At 53.2% G+C, this 26,832-nt stretch overlaps 8 protein-coding genes across 8 annotated transcripts; 2 read left to right on the top strand and 6 right to left on the bottom strand.

Moving 5' to 3' along the window:
* Positions 1-1,668: 1,668 nt before the first annotated feature.
* Positions 1,669-1,939, bottom strand: AYL99_11733 (ATP synthase F1, gamma subunit; the record flags this gene model as incomplete). The annotated part of the gene is made up of 2 exons (XM_018843238.1): positions 1,669-1,830; positions 1,904-1,939. 2 exons carry the CDS (start codon positions 1,937-1,939, stop codon positions 1,669-1,671), a joined length of 198 nt encoding a protein of 65 aa, XP_018687565.1.
* A 6,877-nt stretch (positions 1,940-8,816) lies between these two features.
* AYL99_11732 (hypothetical protein) lies at positions 8,817-10,916 on the bottom strand (the record flags this gene model as incomplete). The annotated part of the gene is made up of 2 exons (XM_018843237.1): positions 8,817-9,636; positions 10,675-10,916. 2 exons carry the CDS (start codon positions 10,914-10,916, stop codon positions 8,817-8,819), a joined length of 1,062 nt encoding a protein of 353 aa, XP_018687564.1.
* A 798-nt stretch (positions 10,917-11,714) lies between these two features.
* AYL99_11731 (hypothetical protein) lies at positions 11,715-12,311 on the bottom strand (the record flags this gene model as incomplete). Its single annotated transcript, XM_018843236.1, has 1 exon — positions 11,715-12,311. One exon carries the CDS (start codon positions 12,309-12,311, stop codon positions 11,715-11,717), a length of 597 nt encoding a protein of 198 aa, XP_018687563.1.
* Positions 12,312-13,940: 1,629 nt separating this feature from the next.
* Positions 13,941-16,031, top strand: AYL99_11730 (hypothetical protein; the record flags this gene model as incomplete). The annotated part of the gene is made up of 3 exons (XM_018843235.1): positions 13,941-14,159; positions 15,468-15,788; positions 15,840-16,031. 3 exons carry the CDS (start codon positions 13,941-13,943, stop codon positions 16,029-16,031), a joined length of 732 nt encoding a protein of 243 aa, XP_018687562.1.
* A 1,876-nt stretch (positions 16,032-17,907) lies between these two features.
* AYL99_11729 (hypothetical protein) lies at positions 17,908-18,632 on the bottom strand (the record flags this gene model as incomplete). The annotated part of the gene is made up of 2 exons (XM_018843234.1): positions 17,908-18,314; positions 18,422-18,632. 2 exons carry the CDS (start codon positions 18,630-18,632, stop codon positions 17,908-17,910), a joined length of 618 nt encoding a protein of 205 aa, XP_018687561.1.
* A 65-nt stretch (positions 18,633-18,697) lies between these two features.
* Positions 18,698-19,232, bottom strand: AYL99_11728 (hypothetical protein; the record flags this gene model as incomplete). Its single annotated transcript, XM_018843233.1, has 3 exons — positions 18,698-18,935; positions 18,991-19,036; positions 19,088-19,232. The coding sequence occupies 3 exons, from the start codon at positions 19,230-19,232 to the stop codon at positions 18,698-18,700; spliced, it is 429 nt and encodes a 142-aa protein (XP_018687560.1).
* A 2,617-nt stretch (positions 19,233-21,849) lies between these two features.
* AYL99_11727 (hypothetical protein) lies at positions 21,850-22,176 on the top strand (the record flags this gene model as incomplete). The annotated part of the gene is made up of 1 exon (XM_018843232.1): positions 21,850-22,176. The coding sequence occupies one exon, from the start codon at positions 21,850-21,852 to the stop codon at positions 22,174-22,176; it is 327 nt and encodes a 108-aa protein (XP_018687559.1).
* A 3,346-nt stretch (positions 22,177-25,522) lies between these two features.
* AYL99_11726 (hypothetical protein) lies at positions 25,523-25,731 on the bottom strand (the record flags this gene model as incomplete). Its single annotated transcript, XM_018843231.1, has 2 exons — positions 25,523-25,538; positions 25,592-25,731. 2 exons carry the CDS (start codon positions 25,729-25,731, stop codon positions 25,523-25,525), a joined length of 156 nt encoding a protein of 51 aa, XP_018687558.1.
* Positions 25,732-26,832: the final 1,101 nt, after the last annotated feature.

Raw genomic sequence — 26,832 nt, 5'->3', positions numbered from 1 at the left:
CTTCTTCAGCTTGCTGTTGTTTTTGTGGTCGTAGGTCCTGACGCTTTCCTCAAAGGACGTGACTCGAAAGAGTTGACTATTGAACTGGCCATGAGGTTCAGAGCTCTACAACGCGGCCATCCAATGCCGTGTGGTCGATGGCCAGACTGCACGACGCCTCGGAAGCTTACAGCGGAAGACAAACGTGACCGCAAGATTAGGGCTGGGGAGACCACGCCGGAGCCATCCTTGACGGGAGGAAAGGTTCCTGCAGTCGCCACGCAGCGAGCCGATGATCAAGGAAGCGTTATTCATATGCAAAACGCCGCCGTGCTGGAAGCCAACCAGCCTGTCGAGGTCGCTCGAGGCAATGGCTCCTCCTTGCGGCAGACCAATTTCCTACGTCGATGCACCAAATGGCAAACTCCTCAGCCTCCCTCCTCGCAGGAAACTCTAGGAAAGGATGGCGGGGTCGACAGCCGCCAGACAAGTCTCGAGAATAGGTTCGAATGGTCATATAATTTTTCAGCCTCCATTCATCGAAGACCATGTGAGCGATAGCTCGTATCGAAGATTTCGGCGGCAACAGAGAGCCTTTAAGGCCAATGCAAGACAGTGAGCAGAACCCATCCACACCCGGAGCAAGACGTCGTTCTTTGGTACAACCGCGCGTCCTGGCACGACATTGTGAGTTGACTTTCGAGTCTATTTTGCTCCTACGATTGCTGAGGCTGAAGGTAACGAGGGATGCGAGACGCATGTTAAGATGAGAGACACGGAAACGAAGCCTCGTGGTATTGAGGGTACCCGAGACCAAGGAGAAATGAAACATACAACAACGAACCAAGCCGCTCTAGACCGAGTACGACCACGAGCAGGAGAGCAATGGGCCAGCTACGTTGAAAGACTCGCGCGACGCCGCAACGGAGAGCAACCCAGGAGACTCGATTGTACGGGAGTTTTCTACTCACATCAACGTCGAAACGATCTCCTTCTGGTACGAACCGCGCACCTACATAACCTCACAAATCGCGACTTTGGCGAATGTCCATTTCTTGTGAGGAATCAGCTTTAGACATTCCTGGTAGACTGGCCTCGCCCGCTCCACGTCGTTAGCTTCAAGGTTCGATGACGACATGACTCTGGAATGGTCATTGCCGCTGGCTAGTGAGCACGAGGTAGAGATGGTTTACAAAAGACTTGAGGGATAGGGATTCTGCTTGTCTCGTTCTTTGTGGTGAGCGGATCCCATACCACTCTGCCGCAGTTAGGCAAATCATGCTCCCCTCGGGGCAGAATCGTGAAAGGTATACCTACATCAAGGTTGGAAACGTATGACTGCCCAAGTCGAAGGGAATGGAGATTACAAAAGCAAATGTCAATGTCACTGAAAACACGTTTGCGAACGCTCGTGTCTGGGCTCACGCGATGCTGAGCGTTGACCCTTCCGAGGTTTCGGCCTTGTACTTCCTCGTATGTGGGCTTTTGATCCGGCAAATTGTCCATAGGCTGACGCAATGCTCCTTGTGTGAACGAGGGCGAACGTTTCGCGGAGATGTTTTGTCCGGGTCCATGAGCGATCCTGTCCGACAGAGGGGAATTCGTTACCACCTAGGCACTTCAGGTCTTGTGCTAGCGCTGCAACGGAGGCACGTCCGAGCTGCCTGGATCACGGTGGAGGCCGGCGCTCTAGCTCAGGCTGATTGCTACACCGACCCAGTGCCAGCTGGCTTCCGAGGCCGTGGCACCCGTGATGATCGCCACCAATTCTCCTGCAATGACTGCTTGTCGGGCTCTGTTGTACAAGATGGTGAATCTGCCGATCAGGTCTCCGGCGTTCTTGGACGCGTTCTATTTGGGGCTTCGTCAGCATCGATGCACCAGCGTTAATTTCGGCTGCCAGACGGTGATTTGATATTCCAACTCTGGCCGTCGACAATGAGCTTGCGATGTTCTTCATTTTGACCGGCCATGTCTTCCCAGATGATCTGCCTACCTTTCGCAGTGACGAGAAAAAGAGTCATACCACGGTATCTTCGAAAAAGTAAACCAAATATGGAGATTACAAAAGTAACATGCCAATTACTTCTCAAGTCCCTGCTTCCGTGACGGTCACCCGGGGAGGCAGGACACATCTGGTGGCCGCTGTTCTGTCGTTTGTCCGAGATGATGCTCTTGGGGGCAGGTCGAGGTGGAGAGAAGGTTGACCCTGACGACCTTCACGAGATGGACGACGACGTTAGACCGACTCTGTGCTCCGTGTCTCCCGCCCAGGACGTTCCCCGCGATGCGATTGCTGTTGTGCAAAAGCCTCAAGCACATGGCTTCCCTACATCCCAGTATCACCTGTCCACTAATCTTGAGGACCAGCCCCCTTCCGTGATGAGGTGGCAGACGTACTGCCTCACCTTGATCAATGTAGCCATCCACGATTGCTCGCATGGTATTCGTGGTTGACGATTTGGGTATGCTAGGTATCAGGAAGGCTTTCCGTCAAAGCGGCGTCAGCCATCGTCAGCCAGAGTCAAATCTTTCAACCGACGTTTAAGCAGGTGGTGGTGGAAAGAGGCCAATGGCCTGCACGACTGACTTACCCAGATTGATATACATCTGCTGTGGTGCGTCGTCGCGGCGGGAACGGCCCGAGAGCCTGGTCCGGCCAGCTGTTCTACGCTCCGTGCTTGCGGAATTTACCGGGCAAAGCGACACAGCTCCTCGTACGCCGGGCCACCAGAAATGCTGGACTGTATCCCAATTGCTCCGTCGAGGGCAGTTGAAGCGATCGCCGCCGAGGAACTGGCGCATACAACTCGATCGACGGCGAGTGAGGCCACGAGTGCTCCCAAACGTCGGAGAGGTTCGTATCGGGCATTTTTCACGTTCTTCTTGTGCGTGTCGTGGCAGGGGGATTGTTTGCTGCTACTGCGATTGCAAAGTCAGTTGGCTATCTCGTTGCAGTCTTTCACACACACACACCACTCTCTCTACTTTGCTTCAATAACTGACTGTCTCCCCTCGTTCATTGTCCACGAGCTAGGGAATCGTAATGGTCCGGCTCTTGGGGTTGGGCGCGAACGTAGCCGTACGCAGATTAGGGAATTCGTCCAGGTGCAGGGCCCATATCGACTCGATTTCGAAGACGTTCGACTGGGTGACGATTCGGGAACGTGGGAGACTTTGATCTGCTTGAGAGGGAGGGTAGCGTAGGAATCGGGGATCTTCAGAGGTGGATGAGCTCTGGAAGGCATTTTCAAGATTTTGAAAGGTTGGTGCAAGTACGGACTGAGAGACGTGCTTACAGAACGCCGGGCAGGCTATGACGTGGTTCGAGGGCGCGTTTATCACGCTTTGAGCTTGGAGTGATGGAAATTGTAGTACGAAGGACTATCTGAAAAGGTCGCTGGGTAGACAGCGAGGATGATGTTGTGGCGGCGCATGCACGCTAGTGCTAGCGCCATCACGTGCTCAACCCAATCGTGACAGCGTTCCTGGAATTCCTCTCTGCCTCCACGAATCTACCAGCGGGCGTTCAGGCCGACAAAGACGAAGCCTTCGACAAAGACCGCTGTAACCGCAACCTGATATGGTACAAGGCCTGATCCATAGTGGAATGAACGAAATATTTTGCAAGACGCCGGCGATTCAAAACGGGGCTCGCATTCTTCATTGGCTTCAAGATGGCTTTCGATGCTGTCCGTCCTCTCCCCACGTCTATATAGTATGGCTCACTTGCCAATAGAATCGGCCGGAAGAGAGTCATCGCCTTGGCTTACACTAGCGAACTTCTGAATATTGTTTGGGTGATGCTAGTTGGCTTTTATGACTTCATTCCACGTTCACTGTGGTGACGGCAGGCCAGAACTTCGCTGAGCTCACCACGCTTTCTGGCACGGCTGCCACAATTCGGTGAATAACGACCGAGGGAGCTTCGCCCGACAACAGAGCCTGCATACCGAGGAAATATATGTGGACGGCGCTGGTCAGCTATTCAACCGGGGATAAGCTCCGAGGGTACCAACGCGGTGGTGTTTGAGGTGCATTGACGTCGAGGATAATCACCTTAACACCTTTTTTCGCTAGGCTTGCGCTTGAAGTGGCAACGTCAGCTGCCAACCAAACAGCTCGCTGAACTTATAACCTTGCTCTAAAGGGCAACGTCATTCTATTGCATCCCACCTGCTTCCGGTCTGCTAGCTCGTGGGAAGATTTGAACTCAAGCTGTGCGAATTTCAAGGTAACGTCAAAGTACGTGAATCGCGGTAGTGTCTGAAGCGCTCGCGTCTTATCGTGTCAACTCGTATATGGATTCTTTTTCCTTATGCTTCTGATCCTGGATCCAGAAGTTTGAAAGCGGCAACGGAGCACTGGATCACGTTTCACAGGTCAAATCATTAGTAGGTAGCCCGTCATCTAATAGAAGTGAGGGCGTTCCCGTGGATTCACGTTGCTCTAATGGAGCAGCTTCAGCCGCATCATGTGAAGGATGGCGATCCTCTCGACAACACCACAGTCGCGGAAGATGGACTGATCATGCCGGCCTCGATCAAGGAGGTAGAAGCAGAAGACCATGTCCCCTGCACAATAAAGACGTCAAATATTCGTCAGATGAGGTCACGGTTAACAATTTTCAGCTCCTCTGTCACCCGGGAAGCAGGGCTGTTACAATGACTGTTACAATACGCTTCCCGGCCGACAACACCCCATGGGGCGAACGACCCCCAATGCCAAGCCGGGCCCCAATGCCAAGGCGGCCCCCAATGCCAAGGCGGTCCCCAATGCCAAGGCGGTCCCCAATGCCAAGTCTGCCCCCAATAGGTATACACAGAAAGAGATAAATAGGACCTCTATTCTCGCACTGCTGGAGAGGCCCTCAACAGTGCGAGAAGTCGATGTCTCAAGGACAGCTTTATACAATACAGATACGTGTTCAACCCTCTGACTCTTCGTCTAACGATCCCACCCCAAGGCTCTCTGACATCCTCCCTCCCATCCTCCTTAACAGGGACTAATCGGAGGTCAGTGGTTGCAACCAAAAATACATTCCGAACATTATAGAAGAGGGACATTCGAATATCGCGGGTGTGGATAGGCAATCCTTCACATGGCCGCCACTTAGAACACTGTATCTTCTGCGATGCCGGGCTCAAAGAGCATACTACTGCCCTCATCCATCTGCGTCTGAGACAGCCTCCGAGCGGGCTCTCGTGGCCATTCAATCACTGTACCGACCATGAAGATGAAGCCGCGTACTTGTACTTGGAAGTGGTGATGCAGGCGAGGATGGTGTTTCGCTGAAGCGAAGGGTGTTTCAAACAAGCGCGATTTCGATGAGGCTTCGTGGCATCTTTCATCAGGGACTCCGGCCCTTCGTCCATGATTCATCAGCTCCAGGTCAAATGTCCCAGATCCACAACACCATCACCACCACCATGTTGAGGACGATCATATGTGCCCGGCAACCGAGAGGCTGCTGAACTAACCCCGGTGCAGCCCATGTCGAGTTTCATTTGACCAACGCGATACATATATGTAGATTCAGAAAGACAGGTTACAAGTGTTGGTAGGGCTGCCGGTGTGAGAGTCTCAGCACAGTGAGCATCGAACAGTCATCCAAACACGAGAAAACACGCCAGCTGCAAGGCCCCCGAGGTTTCCCAGCTTCTGTGAGCGTGTTACTGAGTCTAGGCCAGTGGTATGGCCCAGACCACCTCACGAGTCCTCGACTCCTGGGCTTTTCAAGACGATCTTGCAGCACCACGTCGATCCAGCAAGCCGTTTGAAGCGGCCATACATCACCGCGTCACAAGCTCTGACGATTGCTTGTTTCTCCTTTTCTTCAAACGAAACGAATCATGTCGTCCATGGCCTGCACCTTCACCAAGACACCGGACATGCATGGCGCGTGATCAGCCCAAGAGCTATATAACCACGGTGTCATTGCTGCTCTCTCATGCTATCGTCTGTCTGGTTCGTGATACTACTGTGATATCATACCATGTCAACCGATATATAGGCAACCAACATCCGTCCGGCCAGCCAACTTGTTTGATCTTCCCCCCCGTGCCTCTGCCTCGACACCGCCTCATCAAGCCCACAAGTCCACACAAGTCCACCCTTCGAACAGGAACGACCACGACTACCGTTCAAGTGGCTCTGGGCCAATGTGTCCCAATCCATTCGACGATTTCTGCTGGCTCTGGCAGATCATGGCCCGAGACGGCCTCTCGACCCAGCCGACAAGAATTTGGTCAGCATTATGCGGCCAGAATTTAGAATTGCAGCCAGCGAGGACCAATTTCGTTGACTATATTCGATCGACACTGGAAAGCCCGATGATCTCCACCTCCCTTCACAGTCGACCCAACACAGATGCGACACGAACATTTATTCGTCTTTGGGGACACTAGCGAGCTTGTGAAAAATCAGACAAACATCTGCGTGTATAGAATTACCGCCATATACGGATGATCAGGACATGAAATGCTCTCTATATCCATCACAAGACATGTTCCCTGTCGACCTTTATTTTCCGTCCCCAGATGTTTTCGAGGAAAGGCCATGGTGATTCTAGATTCTAAATGGCCCGTGGGGATTCTATATTTTCTGCGGTCTCGGATCAATAAATAGGGACTTCGCACTTGCAAGGAATTTACCCCGACCATCCTCGATCCTGGCCTTAACGCATGTTTTCCTTCCCTGTAACTCGACCGCCCACGAGCGGCAGAGCACGACAGAGGTGTGTCAATCGGTGCTTTATAGTCTACTGTCATGGTGGCTGTCAGAGAGCTGTGGGGTGGAATCGCTAGACGGAGAGTCAGAGGGTTGAACACGTATCTTGATTGGTATAAAGCTGTCCTTGAGACATCGACTTCTCGCACTGTTGAGGGCATTTCCAGCAGTGCGAGAATAGAGGTCCTATTTATCTCTTTCTGTGTGTGCCTCGCGGGGGCCGCCTTCGCACTTGGGCGCCGTTGGGCCCATGGGGTGTTGTCGGCCGGGGAGCCCGGGTGACAGGTACTGCCACAGGATGCCGAACGGGAAGCGGTCTCGGTATCCTTCTTCCTCTCTCCCTTCCTTCCTTTGGGTTTCCGCTTGGTTAGCTCTGGCTCTGGCTCTAGCTCGAGCTTCCCTAGCGATACCTGACGACGACGACGACGTAGAGGGCCGTCGAGAACCCGCCGCGTTGGTCAACATTGCGGCCCATCCCCCCGCTCGATAGAGTTGGTAATGGACATGGTAGACTCCGCCCCCAAGGTTCCACGATGGGTCAAGAGGGAGGGAACGAAGGAAAGACGGAACTCGAGTCTGTCCATGCCATGCCGTGTTACATCGGCGGCGAGCAAGCAAAGAACGGCGACACGCTGGAATCATGGCAATATGTACATGCGCAGCCATGATCTCGAGCATGAACGATCCTGATGGAGACGAACCGGTACGGCACTTACACCACCGGCAACGCCATTGAGCCACGGGGCCGGAATGTTGCATGTCGCATGTAGAGTTGATTAAGACGATCCGCCGGCGCGGGTGGGTTGAACCACGTAGTAGTGGTCAATCAATCCAACCAACGACGTACGAAGGCGCAGGAGCAGCAACAGCAGCAGGCGAGGTTGTTAATGACAATGAAAGAGATGCATGACACATGTATATATATGGTGGGCCAGGTCGTCTTGTGTTGTGTGGTGTTGTGTTTTATCATGTTGAAGCTGTGCCATGCCGTGCCGGGCAAGCCAAGCAAACCCAATTGTCTGTCTCCAAAGCAAAGGGAAGCAAAGTAAAATGGATCGAATTTGTGTGGCCTTTGGATTCGAAGTGAAAATAACAATAGAATGAAAAGAAAGGACGGTGCGGTGCATTGATCCCCTCGTTGCTTGGACCTAGTTAGCTAGTTCAGTTTCGTCAATCAAGACAGAGGGAGGAGAAAGAAGACGCCTCCCGCCCACCAAACAAATCATGGCGGATTGCGTACAATAAATAAGATATGGGGTGGTTGTTAGCTGTTGGCTGGAATCCATTCGTTCACCGTTTACCTTGACGCTCTCGAACCCCTTGATCTCGAAGCCGGAGATCGAGATACCACAAAGAGGCATGCATCCCCATAGAAGATCAAGGGTGAAAGAGGGGGATGGATCGCTCGATCAGCAATGAAGCAATCAAGCAGCCACTTCCCCTCCGGTCTTGCCAGCATTTGTCGTGGAGAGGACAGATAGACATAAATCAAATGAGCCATGGCTGCTTGGAATGCCAATATAGGCGCCGGTCGCCGCGAAGGGGGTGACGATAGGAAAGGAACACCAGAAAGAAAGGGCAGATTAGAAAGGTTGAGAAGGGGTTTCAAGTCGAGGCACTGACCATACCACCACCGCCACCACGACCAACAACAACAACAACAACAACAACAACAACAACGATCCTGCATTCATGGAGCCACCTTGCATTCCCGCATTCTTGAAGTCCTGCATTCCTGGCAAAAGTGTTGCATTCCTCCATTTCTGGAGGAATCTTTGATTTCTGGAACTATCCCACATTCTGGGGAACAGCCTTGCATTCTCGCATTCTTGCATTCCTGCAGCATTCCTTGCAACAGTCTCGCATTCTTGGAAATTGGAACACAATCTTGTATTCCTGAAAAAAATCCTGCATTCGGAGTAGTTTTGCGTTCATGGCTGAAATTCCCACTAACAATCCTAAATTCTTAGATCATCCCTACATTTCTAAAGCGTGCCCACATGATTGCACTCCTCTAACCCTACAACAATCCTGCATTCCTTGCTGCTTGCCTGCATTCCTGGAGCATTCTTGCGTTCCTGAAACAATCTTGCATTCCTGCGACAGTGTTACATGCCGGGACCACCCCTGCAAGCAATTTTCCATTCGCGAGGTTCATTGAGTAGCAGAGCCAAACAATTTTGATCGTCGCCAACGCCACGTACGGGTCCTCGGTTGGGCCAGCCGATATGGACTCTCACTCCTTTGCCGCCGTGCCCGCTTGCGGGGGCAATGTCGTAGGCCACACCAAGTGCGCTCAGAATTGCAAGAGGCCCGATCAGGTCTTTGACCGCAATGGAATCGTTGATATAGCCTTCAAATTGACCTGACATCACCGTGATGAGCGCGAGCACAGGGTCCTCGCGGTACCGGAATCTTGCATTGTGCTGTGCCAATTGGAGGAAAGCCGGATCCGATCTCTTCATGTCCCACGACACGGCAAAGGAGATACGCTTTACCGTGGGAATGGAAAGCTTCTGCATAGGATGGCCATTCAGAGTAGGCGGCCAGTGGACGCCACCAGAGACCATCTTTCCTTGCCCTGGCATGTATATAACGCCAAAGAGCGGGCGTGTGCCATCGAAAAGGCCGAAAGAGATGGCCCAATGTCTGTAGCCTTGCACGAACTGGTTGGCGGCATCGATCGGTTTCATAACCCAGGTCCGACCGCTTGTCCCCTTCGTAATGAGGGCGTCCAGCACATCGTCAGTCGGAAATAGGCACCTAAGCCTGTCTGTGATGTGTGTTCTCACAATCCGACTGGCGACATCGGCAACACCTTCCGGCCCTTCGTTCCCTGCTGTGACACTGTCGATGTATCTCAAACACTCTGTGGCTGCGTCGAAAGCGATTCCCTCAAGTAGCGTGCGGTCGATTGAAGTAGCCATGCTGATAAATGGAGGCCGTGCGTGTCAGTCAAGCCGATGTGTTTGAACAGTGCTTGACCAAGGGATGGATTTGAATGAGGATTGGATAAACGCAGTACATAAAAAGGCAAGGTGGCTCTCCTCTTTTTTTGAGAATTTATAAGTCCTCCGCCGCCAAGCAAAGCTTCGCTTGGCCATATCAACAAACCACAACATTCCCCTTTGCCCTTCCTTCATTCTTGTAACCGTGTTACATTCATGTAGTCCTGCATTCCAGGCAGCAGCCCTGGAATGGGAGCAATCTTGCATCCCTGCCTGCATCCCTAGCTGCATTCCTGCAGCCTTATTGCATTTCTGGAGCAATGCATTCTTGTAGTAGTCCTGCATTCCTCAATTCCACCGCCACCGCACACACCACATATATATATATGCACATATACTGGGGTGTCAGAGTCCCAGGATGTTAGGGAAAGGAATGGAATGACGTACGTCAACCCGACTTGAGTTGAGCTGATCTCCTCCACCTCCTCCTTCGGCTGAGCGTGAGCGTGCCCGTACCCTTGGGCTCTTGGCCACCTCCACCCGCCTACAAAAAACACCTTCCCATCCCTTCCTTCCAACGAAATGACCTATATCCCGTGTGGATGTCAAGCATTCCACAGGCTGTTTCGATATCGAGTGTGATGAGGTCCGGGGCTGCGGAATTTGACATTCCAGCTGCTCAGGGCTAGTCGGTCGTTGATAAATAGGCAGACCCCCACCGTGCTCCGGAGGTCTCAGTGCAACCGGCACTCTATTCTCCGTGAAGTAGGTAGGATTCTTGGCCCAGGGCATCGTACTTTGTCGCTGCACAGGAGCAGCAGCAAGCTCAGTCGACCACGGACGCTGGTGATACAGGTGCCCAGCAGCAGACGGAAGGAGAGATTCGTGGGGAACGTATGAGGCCGGAACTATTTGACGGTCCACAATCGGGACTAGTGCAATCAAGGGCATATTGATACTCTCGCAGCTCAATCTCCTTGCAGAAACCGGTAAGGAGCAAAAAAGAAGTCGTCCCAACCTTGAATCGATCCTTATACACGTCCTTCCTGGTGACAGTTTGCCCTTGGTCGGGTCGCCAAAGAGGATGACCTTGTAGTTGTTGCGCATGTGGTTATAGACCTGCGACGAGGAGAAATGGCGCATGCCGTCGCCGCCCTTTTCCTCGCCCACCACGAACAGCAGCGCAGTGTCCGAAGGGGACACAGTAGTGGAGAGCAGGTCCAACGCCGCTTGGACTTGCACCGGCACGCAAGCCTTCATGAGGGCTGGCCCGTTCCAGAACTCAAAGATCAAAATGGCAGACACAAAGGTGTTTTGAAAGGTAGCGAGAGATGTGCTTTCAGCAAGCCTGAATGACAAAAGACATCCAATCAGCCAATGCGTTTCACGGCAGCGTTGCGAGCGACAGATTCACAACCATGAGAGGGAGATCGGTAAATACGAATCTGGCTGGAGAATGAAGGAGCGGTTGAATTGACGCAGTGAGAGGTCCTGCAAAAGTGTAGATTTTGTGTGCCGAATTGTTCTCTATCATACGCTGCCTGCCAATCAGAGCGCGAAATCTCGAACCGCGCCGGAGCTTGGACATGCACGAGGACCTCCTGAGAATCTGGCAGAGCTGGAAGCAGTATCCATCACGGCCGTCTTTGTACCAATGGCAACGGGTTCGTCAAAGGGAAAGACGAAGATCACGCCGAGGCTCTGAGATGCCTCGGACAAAGGTCTCACACGCCAGAAGACTTTGGTGTCCATCAAAACGAGCTTGAGCTGACACTTCGAGGAATGGGTCAAAAGCCGGGTCGTGTGGAACAAAGAAAGTCGTGGGCCCATGATAAGGCGAAGGTCGCCTTGCTGATTGTCCATGACCAGTGACCAGTGCCATATGTTGAGAGACCCTCCCAATTACCACTCAAGCATCTCGAGCTCCAGCCTGCAAGGTCTCCAAGCCAACTCCACCACCGCATCGAAGCGCTAGAGTTGCAGAATGAGTTCGGCAGCTATATAGACACAGATTCCTGTGGCGGGAACAGAAAAAGAAAAGTTCAGCCGGTGATCATGTCACACCACAATCATACCTGCACCAGTAGCTGACAGAGTCTCCCGAAGACGAGATCGAGGAGAGGTCTCATCACCAGAGACACTTTTCTCGCCGAACTCAGGTTCAAAAGCAGTGTGCGACGTCGCGCGCGAGTTGTGGCTCATAGTTGGCACCGACTGCGGCGCGGAGAGAGCGTCTGACGCACCCTCGCCGGCGCCTATGGAGTATATCCTCCTCATATCAACAGCATCAAAGTTGGTGGGGTACATCATGGCAGAGTCTGACTTCGCAGTATGTGGAGCTTGGGAGTGATCGAAGAGGTAGGATGGGGGAAAACTCGAGTTAGATGCGGCGGCAATGTGTGGGTATATCGTGTTCTGGGTGAGCGGCGCAGGCGGACCGAGTGAGGTTACAGAGGACGCGAGGAATCTCTTGTATGGTAGCGTTGGTCTTGGAAGCCCTTTGGCAGTGCGCTCATCCCCCGGGGCTGTTGTATCCGTTGTTCCAGGGCACTCTGACCTAGCAAGGGCGGTTGTGATGGAGAAGATCCCTGGCGTAGGGCTCGATTTCGGAATGCGGATCGTAGGACTCTGTGACAGCGATGCCGATGGTGGCATCAGGATCGTCGTGTTCGGTTGCCGTCGTGTGGTGTGGTATGCGGGAGGAGGCAAAGATGAGAGAAGGCGAGTTCTTCAAATCGAACTGCAGGCAGGATATTTGGGTATCCGGCCGATGGAGAAAGGTCTCAGAGCAGGTGACGACGGAGCAGGCCTTGTGCTGCTGAGGTTTCGTCTGAAGGATGTCGAGGAAAGCCCATCTTCAAGCGACTGGAAGAGGTGAGCTGGACGATTGAACGTGCACAGGAGCATTTACAACGCTTCTTCGCCTTCCTGCGGACCTGGTACGATGTGAGCATGATCAATGCCGGAGAGGCCGGATGCTCAACGATGATAACTTTGCTGGGCGCTTGGTTATTGTGGCGCAATGGGTCGTGGCGTTGATTGTTTGTGGCGTCGGGAATGTTGTGACGTCGGCACAGACTAGACCAAAAGGAGGCAAAGCTCTCCACCAATCACAGTGGAGAATTTCAGTAGTACCCGGCTAGGTTACCACCTTCAAAAAACAACACGTGCGGTGCCAGACCGAGTCCGGACTAGCCCGACTCTAGGCAATGACGTCCATCATCTATTTTAGTTTCCCGAGTAACAGACTCTCATTCTTGCTCTCCAAATACACAGAATGCACTCAACAAACACTGCCCTTATGGCAACTTCCTTTTTCCTTGGTTGTGCGCTGGTGCTTGACTCACTCAGTTGTTCTCACGCAGCAAATTGGTAGCAGCGTTGCTCTCTGCAAACGTCTTATTGCAAGACTGAAGCGATCCTCGAAAGTCTTCCACGGCACTGCGCTCGGTCGTTTCCCCTGCCGACTTGCCCATATCCTCCCTGCTCGTCGAATCCTCCTCCCGGAAGCGTCCTCTCACCTTGCCTTCATGCCGAGAAACATCAGGAACAAGAAAGTTAAGAGTCTGGATGTTGATACACAACCGCAGCCTAGGTTGGGAAAATGTGAGGTGAACCAATTCAAAGATTTGGATCAGAACGACCTCAAATCCAGTCTTCGCCTCTGCCTCCGGCTCCGTGGATGCACGTTCGCCCACACTGGAGAACGCTTGATTCTGCCTCGGCCCCTCGCTGTTGGGACGCCACTACCTCTATCGCCTGAAGCAGTTGCCTCGAGATCTGAAACAGTGGCGGGAGAGCATCAGAACGAGAAAAGAGCGGGAAGCGTCACACCACAAGCGATTGGGGCTTTCCCGTCACAACCAGAGCAAGAGTCATCGTTACCACCTCCATGCGGCGAGCTTACAAAAACGCACCCTGGTACTCTGCCTGGAGTTGCTCATTGCTCAGTCCTCGGTGTCATGCCGTTCGTTACACCCGGACAATTCAGACATCAATTCTGTGCTTCTGGCCATGACGAACGCAGAGCAGGATGAGGGCCGGACAGCATGTGCGATCCCGACCTTTTCCATGTTTGCAGGGTGATAACAAAGTATGATCACGCTTTTCCGACGCACCTCATCGACGTCGACGGCTCCTCATGCCCATGAACAGCGAATGTGAAGACTAGCGCCTTGATGACACTACTATTTTCCTGCATGCACACACTTCGCTATATCGAGAATCCTCTATTCTCTATTCTCCACCCGCCTGGACCAGCCACCCACAACAGATCTTTCAGATATGGAACCGCTGGTCAAGACGATCGACGAGTGCCGATCCTTCTTCATGCACCTAGTCCCAAATCTTACCACCTGGATTGCAGCGATGGTCCGAAATGTACGAGTTCTTGGTCTTCATGACCATGACGCACCTGTCTGCGTCCCAGACCACGTTCTCGCGCTCGAACTCCCCACGTTCATGTCGACGTACACGCTTGCCTCCGCTCTCCAATCCTCGAATGTCTGTGCGGACACGCACCGGTCGACGAGTATGTGCAAGTACTTCATCTTTCCCACGGACAGAGCGCATGACTGCTGCAGGCAGAACATCAGGATTTCGATGTTGTTGGCGACTCATATATTGCAGAGACGGTCCCAGAAGCGATGTCTTCGACGTTTCGGGCCATCTTCACTTGGACAGTTTTTCGACCGCTGCTGAAGTTTCGAAGCCGAGTCGCCTCGTGCATTCGACCCTCCTGGCCGGATTTGACCATTTTCTTCATCACTTCCACTCCGTGGAGCTCTCGCATGGTGCCCTTGTGAAGGTACCACAGGACCTCCTCGCACCCATGGTCCCTAGCCATTCGGCCGACGCGCACCGGTTTGTAGCATTCTCGCACAAGCGTTTGGTATTAGGGGCACCAGTTTCGCAGAATATCAAGTCTCCTCATGCACTCTTGGAAACGCGGAACTCGTCCTACCTGCTTTGTTGACGGGAAAATACGCTTTGACTGGGTCCGAAAGAATCCTAAATCCGGGTAATATCTTGGTGTTCTCTGGGATCGTGTCACACGTCGAAGTCGAGATCGATTGGATGTGACGGCCGGCCGCCATCTCCCACTGAAGCTTGATACGCCTTCCGAATAGTGGCAGAAGCACTGGCAACTCAGAAGCAGCAAAGCAACAAACACAACAACAACCCATGGTGTACGTTGTCGAGCATGAAGAAGCCCGCGTACACTGGTTCCCTGGGCGCGGGAATTAAGGCAATTTCTCAAGGATATGGGCCAGAAAGAGGTTGGATGAGCTTTGAAACTGGAGTGGTGATGTTCCAGCGTGTGTCGAGGCAAAAACGCCATAAAGGTTCGACAGAGGGCGACCATTCCCGGCCGCAATGTGTCTGTGTTCCAATTCCTCTTCCCTGCCGCCCGACGCCAACATCTGGGGCATCACCAGCCTCGCCAACTGGGACGTTCAGCCGTGTGCTTGGTTGTGAGCTCAGTGCCCTCTCTCACACCTTGTGAAAAGATTTCGGTTGTTCCTTTCTGCTTTTTTTGTTGGATGAGCGAAGTGAAGCAATACATCTCAATTTCCAACTGAGTGACTCAACGAACCATCGTTTGGCAGAGTCGGGCAAGGAGGAGTCTGACGTCCAGCTGTTGACAAGTACAGCCACGAGCAGTAGTCGAAGCTGCCAGCGTTGCTACTCTCGCTCTCTGTTACCCTGTGCTGCCATCTATTGCTGTCTGGTATCCTCCGCTGCCATCTGGTGCTCACCGTTGCCCTGCTATACCCTGCGTTGGCCTACCTTCCTCACTCTGCCTGTCAGACGCGGGATGTACGCCCCTTCAAAGGTGCGTTGTGCGGCGCAGATCTCGACGATGGGCGACCACGATTTCGAACATCGAAACCATCCACATCGCCCAAACGCACCGTTACCCAAGAGTCAACCTCCAGTCACGACCGCAATCATAATGAGAGAAACAAGACTCGTGGACCACGAAAGCTGTACGTCCGATCAGTCGCATATCGGAAGTACGGGAAATACGTCGATCTGTGGGAGATATATCCCTCCAGACGGGTCATGGCTGTTAGGCACCCTCAAGCTACATCGGTCCATGCCGTATCGTCATTTGCGGCCAAATTCGGCGTGCCTTGTATTGCCGGCGGCAGTATCTAGAACGTTAAACACATCGTCAAGGGTACCGCGACGAGTGCCTCGACCGTCATGAGGGGTGGTCTCCTTGCCGGTACCACTGAATCTCCTGGCAAATCTCACATCAACCGCGCAGGTGAGCTGGTCAAAGCGGATGGGGGCATGGGCAGCATCGATGACATGGAAGACAAGAAGGCCGGCGGTGGAGGCAAGAACTCCAAAGCCAGCAATGCTTGAACAGCACGATACTTTTCAGAAGGTGATCGACTGTTGATGGCGCAGGGAGAAAAGCCAGTCCATTGCCGTTGCCACTTTTCCTACCATCCACCCAGCAGCCGAATGTGTTGCGAGAGTTGTCGGGGAAGGGATCCAGCTTGGCAGAACGGAGATATTGAGACGATGTACAAATGCGCTGCATCAACAAAAGTGGAATGAGCAGCAGGCCGTGGCAGGAAGCTTCCACCGCTCGATGTACCGGCCTTGCCAATCGTGGTAGCATTTCACCTGCATGCCATATTCTCTTCATCGCCTGGAAAATAGCTGCCATGGGCTTGCTACAGCTGACAGTAGCCCTACCCTTCGCGACGTCCACTCATTCACTCTGCATTCTAGCTGATCATGATGTTCCCACCTCAGAGCCTGTCGGCACAGAAGGGGGTGTCCTTGGTCATTCTCACGGCCGGAGTCGCACTTTGAGATGACTTGGTCTGACCCAAGCTCCCGCTGGTGTATCGACACAAGGGCTTGCAATTCCAGAAACAAAAAAAGAGCCACAAGGGCGACATGCAAGAGGCGGGCGCCCTGTGCCGGGTGCTGCAACTGGCGGCCTGATCTCAAAGGCTGCCTGCGTTTGGAACCAAAGGCATCAAAGTCATGGGGACTGGCTAGGCCATGCTTTTGGACAGTCCTCGCGGTGGCTACCCATGCGTCGTTGGGCCTGACGGGTCCGTTTCGTCGCTCGCAGCCATGGTCCGTTCACCTGCAGTGCGTGTCGCAAGGACAGCTTCCCAGCACTCGACCTCTTTGTTGAGAGCGATTCAGTTTGGCCATCCTCCTAACAGTCCTTGTCGTTCGAATACCACTCACCATCATGTCCCCAGGGCTACAGGTGAGGCCCGCAGGCGACTGGCAACTCCCATTGACAGCTCGCGATCCAAGGAGTACGCATCCTCCCGAATACCTTGATAGCCACCCATTGCACCACGACAAGGAACTCGTTCCTCCAATTCAGCGTCATGGTGAGATAGGCGCCCCTCCTGGTCAGGTCAGGTGCGTGTCCAGCACTTAGTACCCGTCGTTTCACCACCACACTTGGCGTTCCCGTTCCCATTTCCTCCTTGGAGGATGGCCTTAGCTGCTCCGCGATTGGTCAAGACTCCCATATTTCTGAATATGAAGCTTTCCTGTTTCCGAAACTCTTCGGGTTAAGAGTACTTGTTCAGCGTCTTCCCCAACCAGAGGGTCTGCTGATTCACGACTTGCGCCTTCGCCTGCAGGGCATCAGACATCAATTTGCTCATGGGAGACGCACGACTGAAGAGAATGGCCGCGACAACCATTTTTCACTCGTGGATACACCACCACAACAATAAGACAGATGGCATAAGCCTATTTTCAGAAAAATGCCAGGTGTGTCGGCATGTGGATGCCACCGAAGAATGAAACGACTTCAGCGGACGCGGAAACTGCGAGCCTCGACTCCCAAGTTGTACCATAAATTTCAACACGAGAGGCAGCAGACTTCCCAGATCGAAACACATTTCGCTGGCTCCTGCAGTCCGTTTGACACTCTTGCAATTTCTCCCACCTCTCAGGTCGGCGGCAGTCTTCGATGATAAAATTGCTCAGGACGCCCTCCGCGCGTTGTTGCGGTCGGGCTCCTCGCGAAAGCTCGTCTGAACGCCATGTTGGTTGATAGGATTCTTCAACAGGGGATACCAGCCTGAATCACAGTCCAACTGAGAATGAATTTGAGCCGCATCACTGAACCTCCTCTTTGCCGCAGGACATCCATATTGATCTGGGTGAAAGCCCATGGTTCTTTTCGGAGAGCCTTCCGCCTCAACTCTTCGATGTGAGGTGGTACCTTGTCCCTTCGTGTTACGCGACCAACTCAGTGAACTGCGCTGCGAGCTTGGAAATGGGCGGCCCGAGAGTTTCCATCCTCAACTTCGACGGTTTGGAACTGGCCCGTCAGAGCGACATGCCCGAATCTCTGCGCGAAAAGAACCCGGAGGTGGCCGACGTCCATCATTCCGTCCTCAGATATGAGGCCTCTGCCCGCGTCGGACGTTTCATGGAGTGATTCCTTCGCGACTCGGTCATGGAATCGCAACAGGTCAGAGAGTGCCAGTTGTTTGAGCTTGTCCGGGGAACTGATGACAATGACGTCTTGATGCACAACCTCCACCGGAAGAAGCTGGCAAAGTGGCTTCATGTTTGGCGTCGTCAAAGGAACAGAGTTGGCATTTTCCTCGGATTGATTCAATTCTGCCTCGTCCACATGAATCCACCACCGCCCTGCTCGCCTCGGTGCGTAGGGTCGTCTTCTGCATTGTTATTGTCCCACTTGCCCCCCATGCCATGTTTCTAATCTTCGTCATGCCGATGGACATGCTCATGCACACGCAGAGCAGTAAGCCATCTTTTCCAGATCGCCAGAGTGATCTTGGTTCTCGCTGCCTGGATCTCTTCCGAAGCCTGGGACTCGAGGCTCTCAATGACGTTGATCATGGCATTGGTCATATTCATGCTCACAACGACACTGTCACTGATGGCCGCGCTCTGCCGACCCTTGAACTGGAGCTCCGTCACTGCTTCGGCCATAATCAATGCCATAGCTCATGAGACAAGGTCATCACGTGCTGCTTGTCGGGATGCGGCCTGAAGACTGACTATATGGTCTATACGGAGTAGTCCATCAGAGATTGTGCTCGGCGACTGACACCATCTGCTCGAGTGACGTTTCGGGGAAGCTGCTGATCGACCGTTCGACCATCGACACGGCCAGCAGCCCAGCGGTTAAGGACTATATCAACGAGAAGTTCCCTCCCACCACCTTCTACGAAGCCCTCATCAGCGGCGGCGTGGTGGGCACGCAGAAGAGCGTCGCTGCGCTTCAGAAATTCTGGCTTGCCATACCTGATAACACGATCAGCCACGAACACGGGCAAAATCATATGGTTGGTACGTCTACCATCGCTCGGGAATGAATTCGTCCGGATATTCATAGCATTCGGGAGCTGGGAGAAATTATGTCGGACCCAGACATGGACAGGTGGGGATCAACTCACGTCGGAACAATGGATACGACGGCGCCAGCACGTTGACATTGCCAGGAATATACGTGCCTCCGATGGTCATGCCCTCTGGGGGGATGAGCCGGGCGAATTTTGCGGATCGAATCCTCCATATACGTCTGTACAGGACTCGGTACATGATACTCCATCCTCAATGGCAGGTCATCAACGCACGGCCAATCCCTCATCATCTACACCGAATGGTAGCTCTCAGAGGTGATCAGGCACGACTTTGACCGGATTGGGTCGTCGAGGCTACAAGACACTATAATGCAGCCTGCGGATCTTGGGAATTGAGTTGCGCACACATGAAGAGCGTCAGGAGAAGCCAGTCCACATTCACCACCAGGCCTTGAGCTTGGACGCCTTGTTCTTGTATGAGGAGGCGGGCCTGAGAGACTCTCCCTCCTTACCCTTCAGCTTCATGAGTACCTACAGAAGAGAAGTATCCCCACAGTCTGGGCTTGCTTATGAAAGTCTTCACCCCCATCGAGCGGTTCAAACCATGGCATCGCCTTGCTTCACCAAGATCTACCCCAAGCGCACGCACCCAGCAATTCATAACTCAAAATCTGAGGTCTCGCAAATGATAAGACTGTGGTAATTGAAGTCGAAGGGGTTTGCATGGCCGCGTCGGGCAGCGAAGGAGACCGACTGGGACGCATTGCACTGCTTGGCCAAAGGTGCTCAGCATCCTGATATCCACCTTGCAACGGTGATCTCTCCTAACCCCCGGTTGTGCGGTAGGCTCTGTGCTTACCCTGCTTCGGACTCTGGGTCAGCCGGATGGGAGCGTCACAGGATCCTCGAGTTGAAGAAGGGGATTGGATTGACGCACTCGGAAAAGTAAAAGCGACCTCATGCGTAGAGCGTTGCGGCGATGGGGAAAACTAGCAAGTATCACCGAGGCTCGGGGGGGAGGGGGGGGGGGGGGTTCCTGGGATATCGCCGGGGTTCCTGGGATATCGCCATCATCGGTTCCGAAGGGACGACAGAAACTGTTGACATAATGCACTTTACAAGGGCACCAGGCGCCGCGTGCCGCCCACGATTACCATGCCGGCAATCATACTGGTTTTCATGTTGGCAACAACCAATATCAGGTACCCATTGCACTCAAAAAATCTGGAAGTGTTCGCCGTGCTTGTTGATACTACAGCCGGCCCTCCATCTCTCGCGACACCCACCGAACTCGAATTCTCCTCAACCCTTGCCCTGCCATACAATCAGGCGGCTAGAATGTGGCTGGTCCCCAGACAGTTTCGACGCCATTCTTTACCATTGTTTCATGCTCCTCGACTTCCGCGAGATTGGGATGAACAGATCGACATTGGAACAGACGCGATCCAGGCTCCTTGGCAGGAGTCTGTTGGCAGGCGTATGGTCCACGACGGATGCTTCTGCAACTGCGGGACATCAGCATCCTCCGGGAGTGTTCCGGTCCCAATGTTGATCATGACGAGCGGAGAGTGATTGGGTTGGGATTTGCGAGCATTCCGAACGAGCTCGGGACATCCGAGGTGCAACTGCAAGAAGTGCGAGACGCGAATAATGAACGCCAGCCATGGTACCCGCTATTCCTTCTCCTTCTTTTCTCCTTTGGCGCTTCTCCTTACAAGATGGCGAACAGAGAGGAATGTACCGAAGTCAGGCTGGGTCGATCGCGCTGACCGTCCCAGAACATTAATGATTCCTTGCTGCTTGGGGACGCGAGCCATCCGCTGTTGGGTATGTGTCGTACATCTTGCCGTGTCGGAAAGCGCTATATACTCATCATCAACCAGGAGCCTTCGGTTCTGGGCGACGTTTGCGTTTGAGAACGGCTGGATTCTCGCACGAGCCGTCGAATACACTCGAGACTTTCCCAAGGGCGGCCTCGGACAAGCCCTTGAAATCTTCGACGCCGACAGGTTACCATACTGTCTCAGAATGTGCGTTTGTGTGCTTCTTTTCCCCCTGCATGTGTTACAATATCGCCAAACAAAATGCGTGCGAGGAGATCTGAAAGGCATGGGCCAGTGTCATCAAAGAAGCCGGCAAGAGAGGCAGAGGGTTCCAATTGCAGTTCAACGGATGGGAAGAGAAAATAGGTGCACATAATGAGAGGAGTGGTGGTCGGCTCAGGGAAGCCTGTGATGACTTGATGCAAGCCTTCGGCTGGCTCAGACAATGTTCTTGAACGCCATAGCAACAAACTATCCGGCAGCAACTGTTTTCCGAAGCTGCGGCATCGAGGGATTCGGTTGAATGCAGTGGTGATACATGGTGTTTCGCATCCAAGCACCAAGAAACCCGGTGAACCTGACGGGCCTTGGAGCTAGCAGCTAAGCTGTCGGCAACGTTGATGCCTGGACCGTGTGGGTGGACTTTGCTAACACTGCGGTGATTGATGCCGTCGACTGGCTTGGTAACGACGCATACTCTTACGGGCAGGGCGTCGAAATCGACAACCGAAAACTCGTGTTGCGTGTTTAGCGGACCAGCTGCACCACATGCCACATTGACCCATGAACACTTCATCCACTTGTGAAGCAAGTCGAGGTCAGATGCCGAGGCTGCTCCCGCACAAAATCGTGCCCTGCTGGTTACCGTCCAGGCGGCAAACTAAGAAATCTTCAGAGAGGCTTTCTACATTATCACGGACCTCTTGGATCTACAAAAGACCGACACGTTGGTGATGGTATTGGAACAGCACGCCGGGATAGCGAGCTTGGGGCCGACAGATTGGCCACTTGGGCTGTTGGTAGAGGATGAAGATGGACGGAGATCAAAGACAAGGTTGGCAGACCGAAAACGGTCAAGATGAGGAGGTGCATGGTTGGTCATGGTTGTGGATGGGCGGAAGCAAGCACCAACGGTTGATACGCGATGTTGGGGCCTCCTTCATCTTCGCGGTCAAGCGACAGCAACGTATCCGAACCATCCACGAGAGCAATCCATACGACCTGATCCAATCTTTTGACCACATTCCCGAAGAAAACCTTTCCAAAAACGATCTCCCGCTCCAGGTCCGACTTCCTGTCGATCGTGAAGCCGGTCGCCTCGAACCCGTTCAGCTGCTGTCAAGTTTGGACTTCCCTTAGACACCAAAGTACGGCCTCTCTATACTGGTACCCGACTTCGGCGCCCGTTCCCCTGGCCTTCTTTCTCCTCCGCCAGGGTCTTTGGCTGTGCCAGTACATGATTTGGCGTTCACTGCCCTCAAAGACATTCACAGCGCCATTTACAACACCTCTTTGCACGGACGGGTATTTGGATACAACTGGTTTACTCTGTTCCTTAACCAAAGGAGTCTTCGCGGTCATATCGGCGGCTTTGCCACCACCACGAGCAGGCACCACCACAAACTATCACTAACGGCGACCCATCCACCTCGACTCACCCTGTACACTCTTCTTCCACGAATTCCACTCCCCCATCCCCAAATACAACTGCAATCGACGGCACCTTTAAATGGGCTCCAGACCTGCTTTCGACCAACCCCACAGACTCTCTCCGCAGGCCAACCACCAGAGGTTGCAGTTCTATAGTCCGTCTTTTGCAATCGTGAAAGATCGTTTGGGTGTCCTTTGTTCGGGTTGTGTGCTCCAATGGGAACCGGCACCTTCGCTTGTTCAAAAATGCAGAACCCATCCGAATGCAGCTTTCCTCGGCCACACTACTTCTGATCGATCCAGCGGGGGATCAGAGCGGCTTACCGTCTGGCTTTGTGGTACTGGATCCCTAGGTGGGATCGTTGGGATTTAGGTGCTGGTGGAACAAAACACCGTACTATCGAGCACTGCGCAGAAACACAGTGGATGCACTTGCTGGTCCCGACAGTCGTCTAAATCTGACTCGAGTGTCGACAAAAGCCGCCGTGGCAATCGAAGAAGCCGTCGAGGACGATTCGGGGGAGGGTCCCTCTACTCCTGTGCCTTTGGAAAAAGACGACTTCGAAGATATCACGAACGATTTGTCGAGAACAAAGACTAAAGCGGTCACTGAATGACATATTTCAGGAACTATATCGTTCTTTCGCTGGCTTTCAACATACCTCGCAACAGACGAAGTATTTGAATGACACGCGGATCTATAACTGCCGGGAGGATATATGGCATGAGACGAAACTCCCGCCTGCAGCTCAGACACCTGACCCTCGCTCGTCGTTCAGTTTCTTACACCCCCAGTCCGGTGCTGTGGATAGGACACCAGGGTCAATCGGTCGAGATTGCCCAACTCCAGGGTTGAATTGATTCAATCCGTGTCGCTCCCAAAGGCTGAGAAGCCACGAGCGGTACTCCTCCGTCACTCCGCTGGTAACGACGCAAGCGGCCGGCAAAAGCCCCAAATCCACCCCGTGCCAGTGTAACGATGTCTTTTTACAAAGGGCGCGGTATCTGATTTAGAGAGCGAGGAGGGCATCGACAGCGAGTTCTTTCTGTTCATCTGGGACGTTGATCGAAATCGATTTTTTCCGCTGTTGCTGAGGATCCCAAAAGCAAACCCCCAAGTGCAGCTCGGGGAGGTCGTGATCGGAGAAAAGCGGATGAGGAAGAGCTGCTCCCCAACGTGGCAGCTTTCGAGGCGGAAGGCTCAATATCGGGCGCTGAGGATATCGACCTCGACATCAAGGACGCGGAAGAGCCTGAGCCTGAGCGGCCAACCCCGCTTCAACGCGCAGCTCACTGTGCAGGACAACATATTGTATATCTTCAAGGGCACACTGGAGAAGAAAGACGTGGGAATCAGATTTTCTGATCTCTGCACCTTCGACCCTGTCGTGTTTTTGGCTGTTGGCCACTTCTCCAGCTTAGCCTGGTACCGGTTGTGCGCTCACCTCTCTCTTTGTCGGGTTCGAATCTCTTCAGAGCGGACGTCGCGCCTCTGCTGGCCCGTCGCGCCAAGCATCCCATCCTCATCCTCTCTCATAACGCGGTCGGGGAATTTCCGGAAGGTCTTGTCCAGGCAGGACTCAAACCCATGGCTTCGCCGAAGAGTATCGCAACAGTCACAATGTGGTGGCGGGACGGCTGACGGGCTGTCTCACAGCACAGCTCTTAGACCGGCTCGCCTAGTTGATCATCACCGGCGGAGTGTATGCCGAGATATTGAATTGATTTTTGAAACCCGTCCCGCACGACGACGGACACGGGTTCAAATTGCCGCTGCACAAGGAATCCTTCATGCCGCTGGTTCCCCTGAGCAACTACGGTGAGGCGGTCAAGTGGGCACTGGAGCACCCACGCGAGAGTGTTGGAAGATTCGTCTCCGCCAGCCCATTCCAGGTGACGTTTGACCAAGTGGTCTGAGGAAGTAGGTCACCAAGCAATGAAGGGGAAAGGTCTACTGACTGAGGTACATATGAGGAAGTGACAAACGTGTCTGCAGCCGTGTTCTCTCTCCTCTTCTTCCTCTTGCTTCTCCTCTTGTACTCCATAATCCACACAAGCCCACCCACGACGCCCTCCTCCGTCCTATCCGCAATGCATGCGCGTGGAGAGGCTGATCCAACAGTTCATCCCTTGCCCGGACACGTGTCTTACTCCTTTCTGACAAGAAATTTTGTGTTTTTACTTATCCGGTCGTTGAATTCCACGTTGGGGTTGGGGTTGGTGTTGGGGGACACGTTAAAGGACAGGAAGTTCCACGACTGGCTTCCCGATCTGCTGCCAGCCTTCAGCCAAGAAGAAATGATCAAAGTGGCCGTTGACTATATTGACGCTCGTGACTCGACCTCGGGGAAACTGCTTTCGTACAAAATCGTGCTGATCCTGAACTACACCAAGCTTGACCAGTTGTGGGTGGACGAGAAAGACCCGAAGACGCTTGTCAGCACTGTTGCCGATGGCTTTCGCCGTACTGGACCCCCAACAACCGCTCCGACAACTGGCACAAGCAGGTCCGATTCTGCTGTTCGGTCGTTGCGAGCTCACCCGAGTCCCGACATCTCACCTGCACTACTTCATGCCGAAACTCATCACTGCTTACAACGCCCGCAGCCACCATCTGGGCCATTGTTGAGCCTCACGAGTCACAATCATAATCACAGTCACAGTCACAGTCACGCACTGCTCCGATCGAAAACCCTTTCTACGACAAAGGGAAGGGAGAGGGAGCGAGGGGAGCGGGGGCAAAGGAGAAACATCAACTAGATTCCAGAAGGGCTCAAGGGCGCGAGGTGGCTGGTCTCGTGGTTTCGTTGGCCTTCACACAGTCGCTGTTGCTGCGGATTCAACCAATCCACCCAGGACGTATAGGTTGCGACGATCCCCGACAAATAACGTGCCAGCGGAATGGAAAGGGTCGGGCCAGCGGACACAATAGAGATATTGAATGTTCTTTTCTCCGGGTGGGACAGCTCAGCTACTAGGGGGAGCATGACTTGGGTGATACTTGTGAAGAGAGCGGAAAGATAAGTGAATACCAGGATGACAGAGATATCCGTGGTCACGCAGAGCCAATCCTGCAAACAGGTCAGCCACCTCTCAGAGCACGAATGCCAATCGGCCAACCTACCAAAACGCCATCGACAAGACCAACAAGGTAATGGTGAAGGTCCACCGTGGGAGGAAGTCCGCCAGCGGAAGAACCAAAATGAGGCCGGTGGCATCTCCGGCTTGTGCCAACGGCGGTGTGCTCGCCATGTCATCATTCATCTTTTAATTGCTGAAATGCTGGCAGCAGTATACTTGAGGAGGACTGGCTGCAGCGCTGCTACCTATTTCGTCTTTCATTTTCCTCCCCATTCCCAATGAGTTTCCATTCCAGGGGACATTGGCCAGGAGATCACCATGAAGTTGGCTGTCTTTCCGTCTGATGTCCCCGTCCACCGGCCACCCGTCTGTGTTTCGACGATGATCGGGCCTCCTTCACGCATTAGATATTATATAAATCTTCCCAAAACCAAACAGTATTGGAAGGGGCGTTGTTCTCTCCTTGCCCTACGCTGTGGGCTAACCGTCTTTCGCTGTCAAGTGATCGCGGTCCGACATGTATTCCACGTCAATGTCGATGTCGAAATCACACTTGTGTGAGATGACTCAAACAATCCATAGCTAACCGACACTAACAGAATCCTGCTTGTCTGCTCTGGTGTACAAAACGACCGAAGACTGGTCTCTAAACCAAAACAGCGTCTCGTCGACTATTACCACGTCGGTCCCGGTCCCACGGGATAGCGTACTCACTTCAATGACCTGATTATAGTATCCAGGCCTCGTCAGTGAGCGAAACTAATCTAACCCGAATTTGGAAAACTACGGCGTTACATTGGTTGCTGGAACAAATCCAGCTAGACCACATTGGGAATTTTCTGTGGGCGGTATAGCTCAATATCGCTCACATCCAGCTAGACCATATTGGGAATTGTCCGTAGACGGCATAGCTCAATATCGCTCAAATCTAGCTAGACTATATTGGGAACTTCTGTAGATGGAAATGCCATCAGAATAACATCGTTGTGTATTTCCTCATCCCGCACTCAAGCCATGTCCTTCAGCCACTTAGTCTTACTTGTTTTTCGTCCTTTAAGTTGCGTTATCGAACGCAGATCGCTGATCTTGCTAGATTCGACCATGCCTAAAGAAGACTTCGTTCCTACAGATATATCGGAAGGCGAGTCAGGAAGACCTTGACGTCGCCAATATCAAGTCTGGATCGGACGAAGGCCGAGGAGGAAAAGGGAAACGCCGTCGATGCCAACGAGACCTTTGCTGGTATTGAGACGATACACCCTGCCAAGGAGGCATGCGCCACAT

Source organism: Fonsecaea erecta (assembly GCF_001651985.1).
Source record: "Fonsecaea erecta strain CBS 125763 chromosome Unknown Scaff15, whole genome shotgun sequence".
Classification (NCBI taxonomy): Eukaryota; Fungi; Ascomycota; class Eurotiomycetes; order Chaetothyriales; family Herpotrichiellaceae; genus Fonsecaea; species Fonsecaea erecta.
Note: the sequence above shows the minus strand (reverse complement) of the source record. Positions and strands in the feature narration are given on the sequence as shown.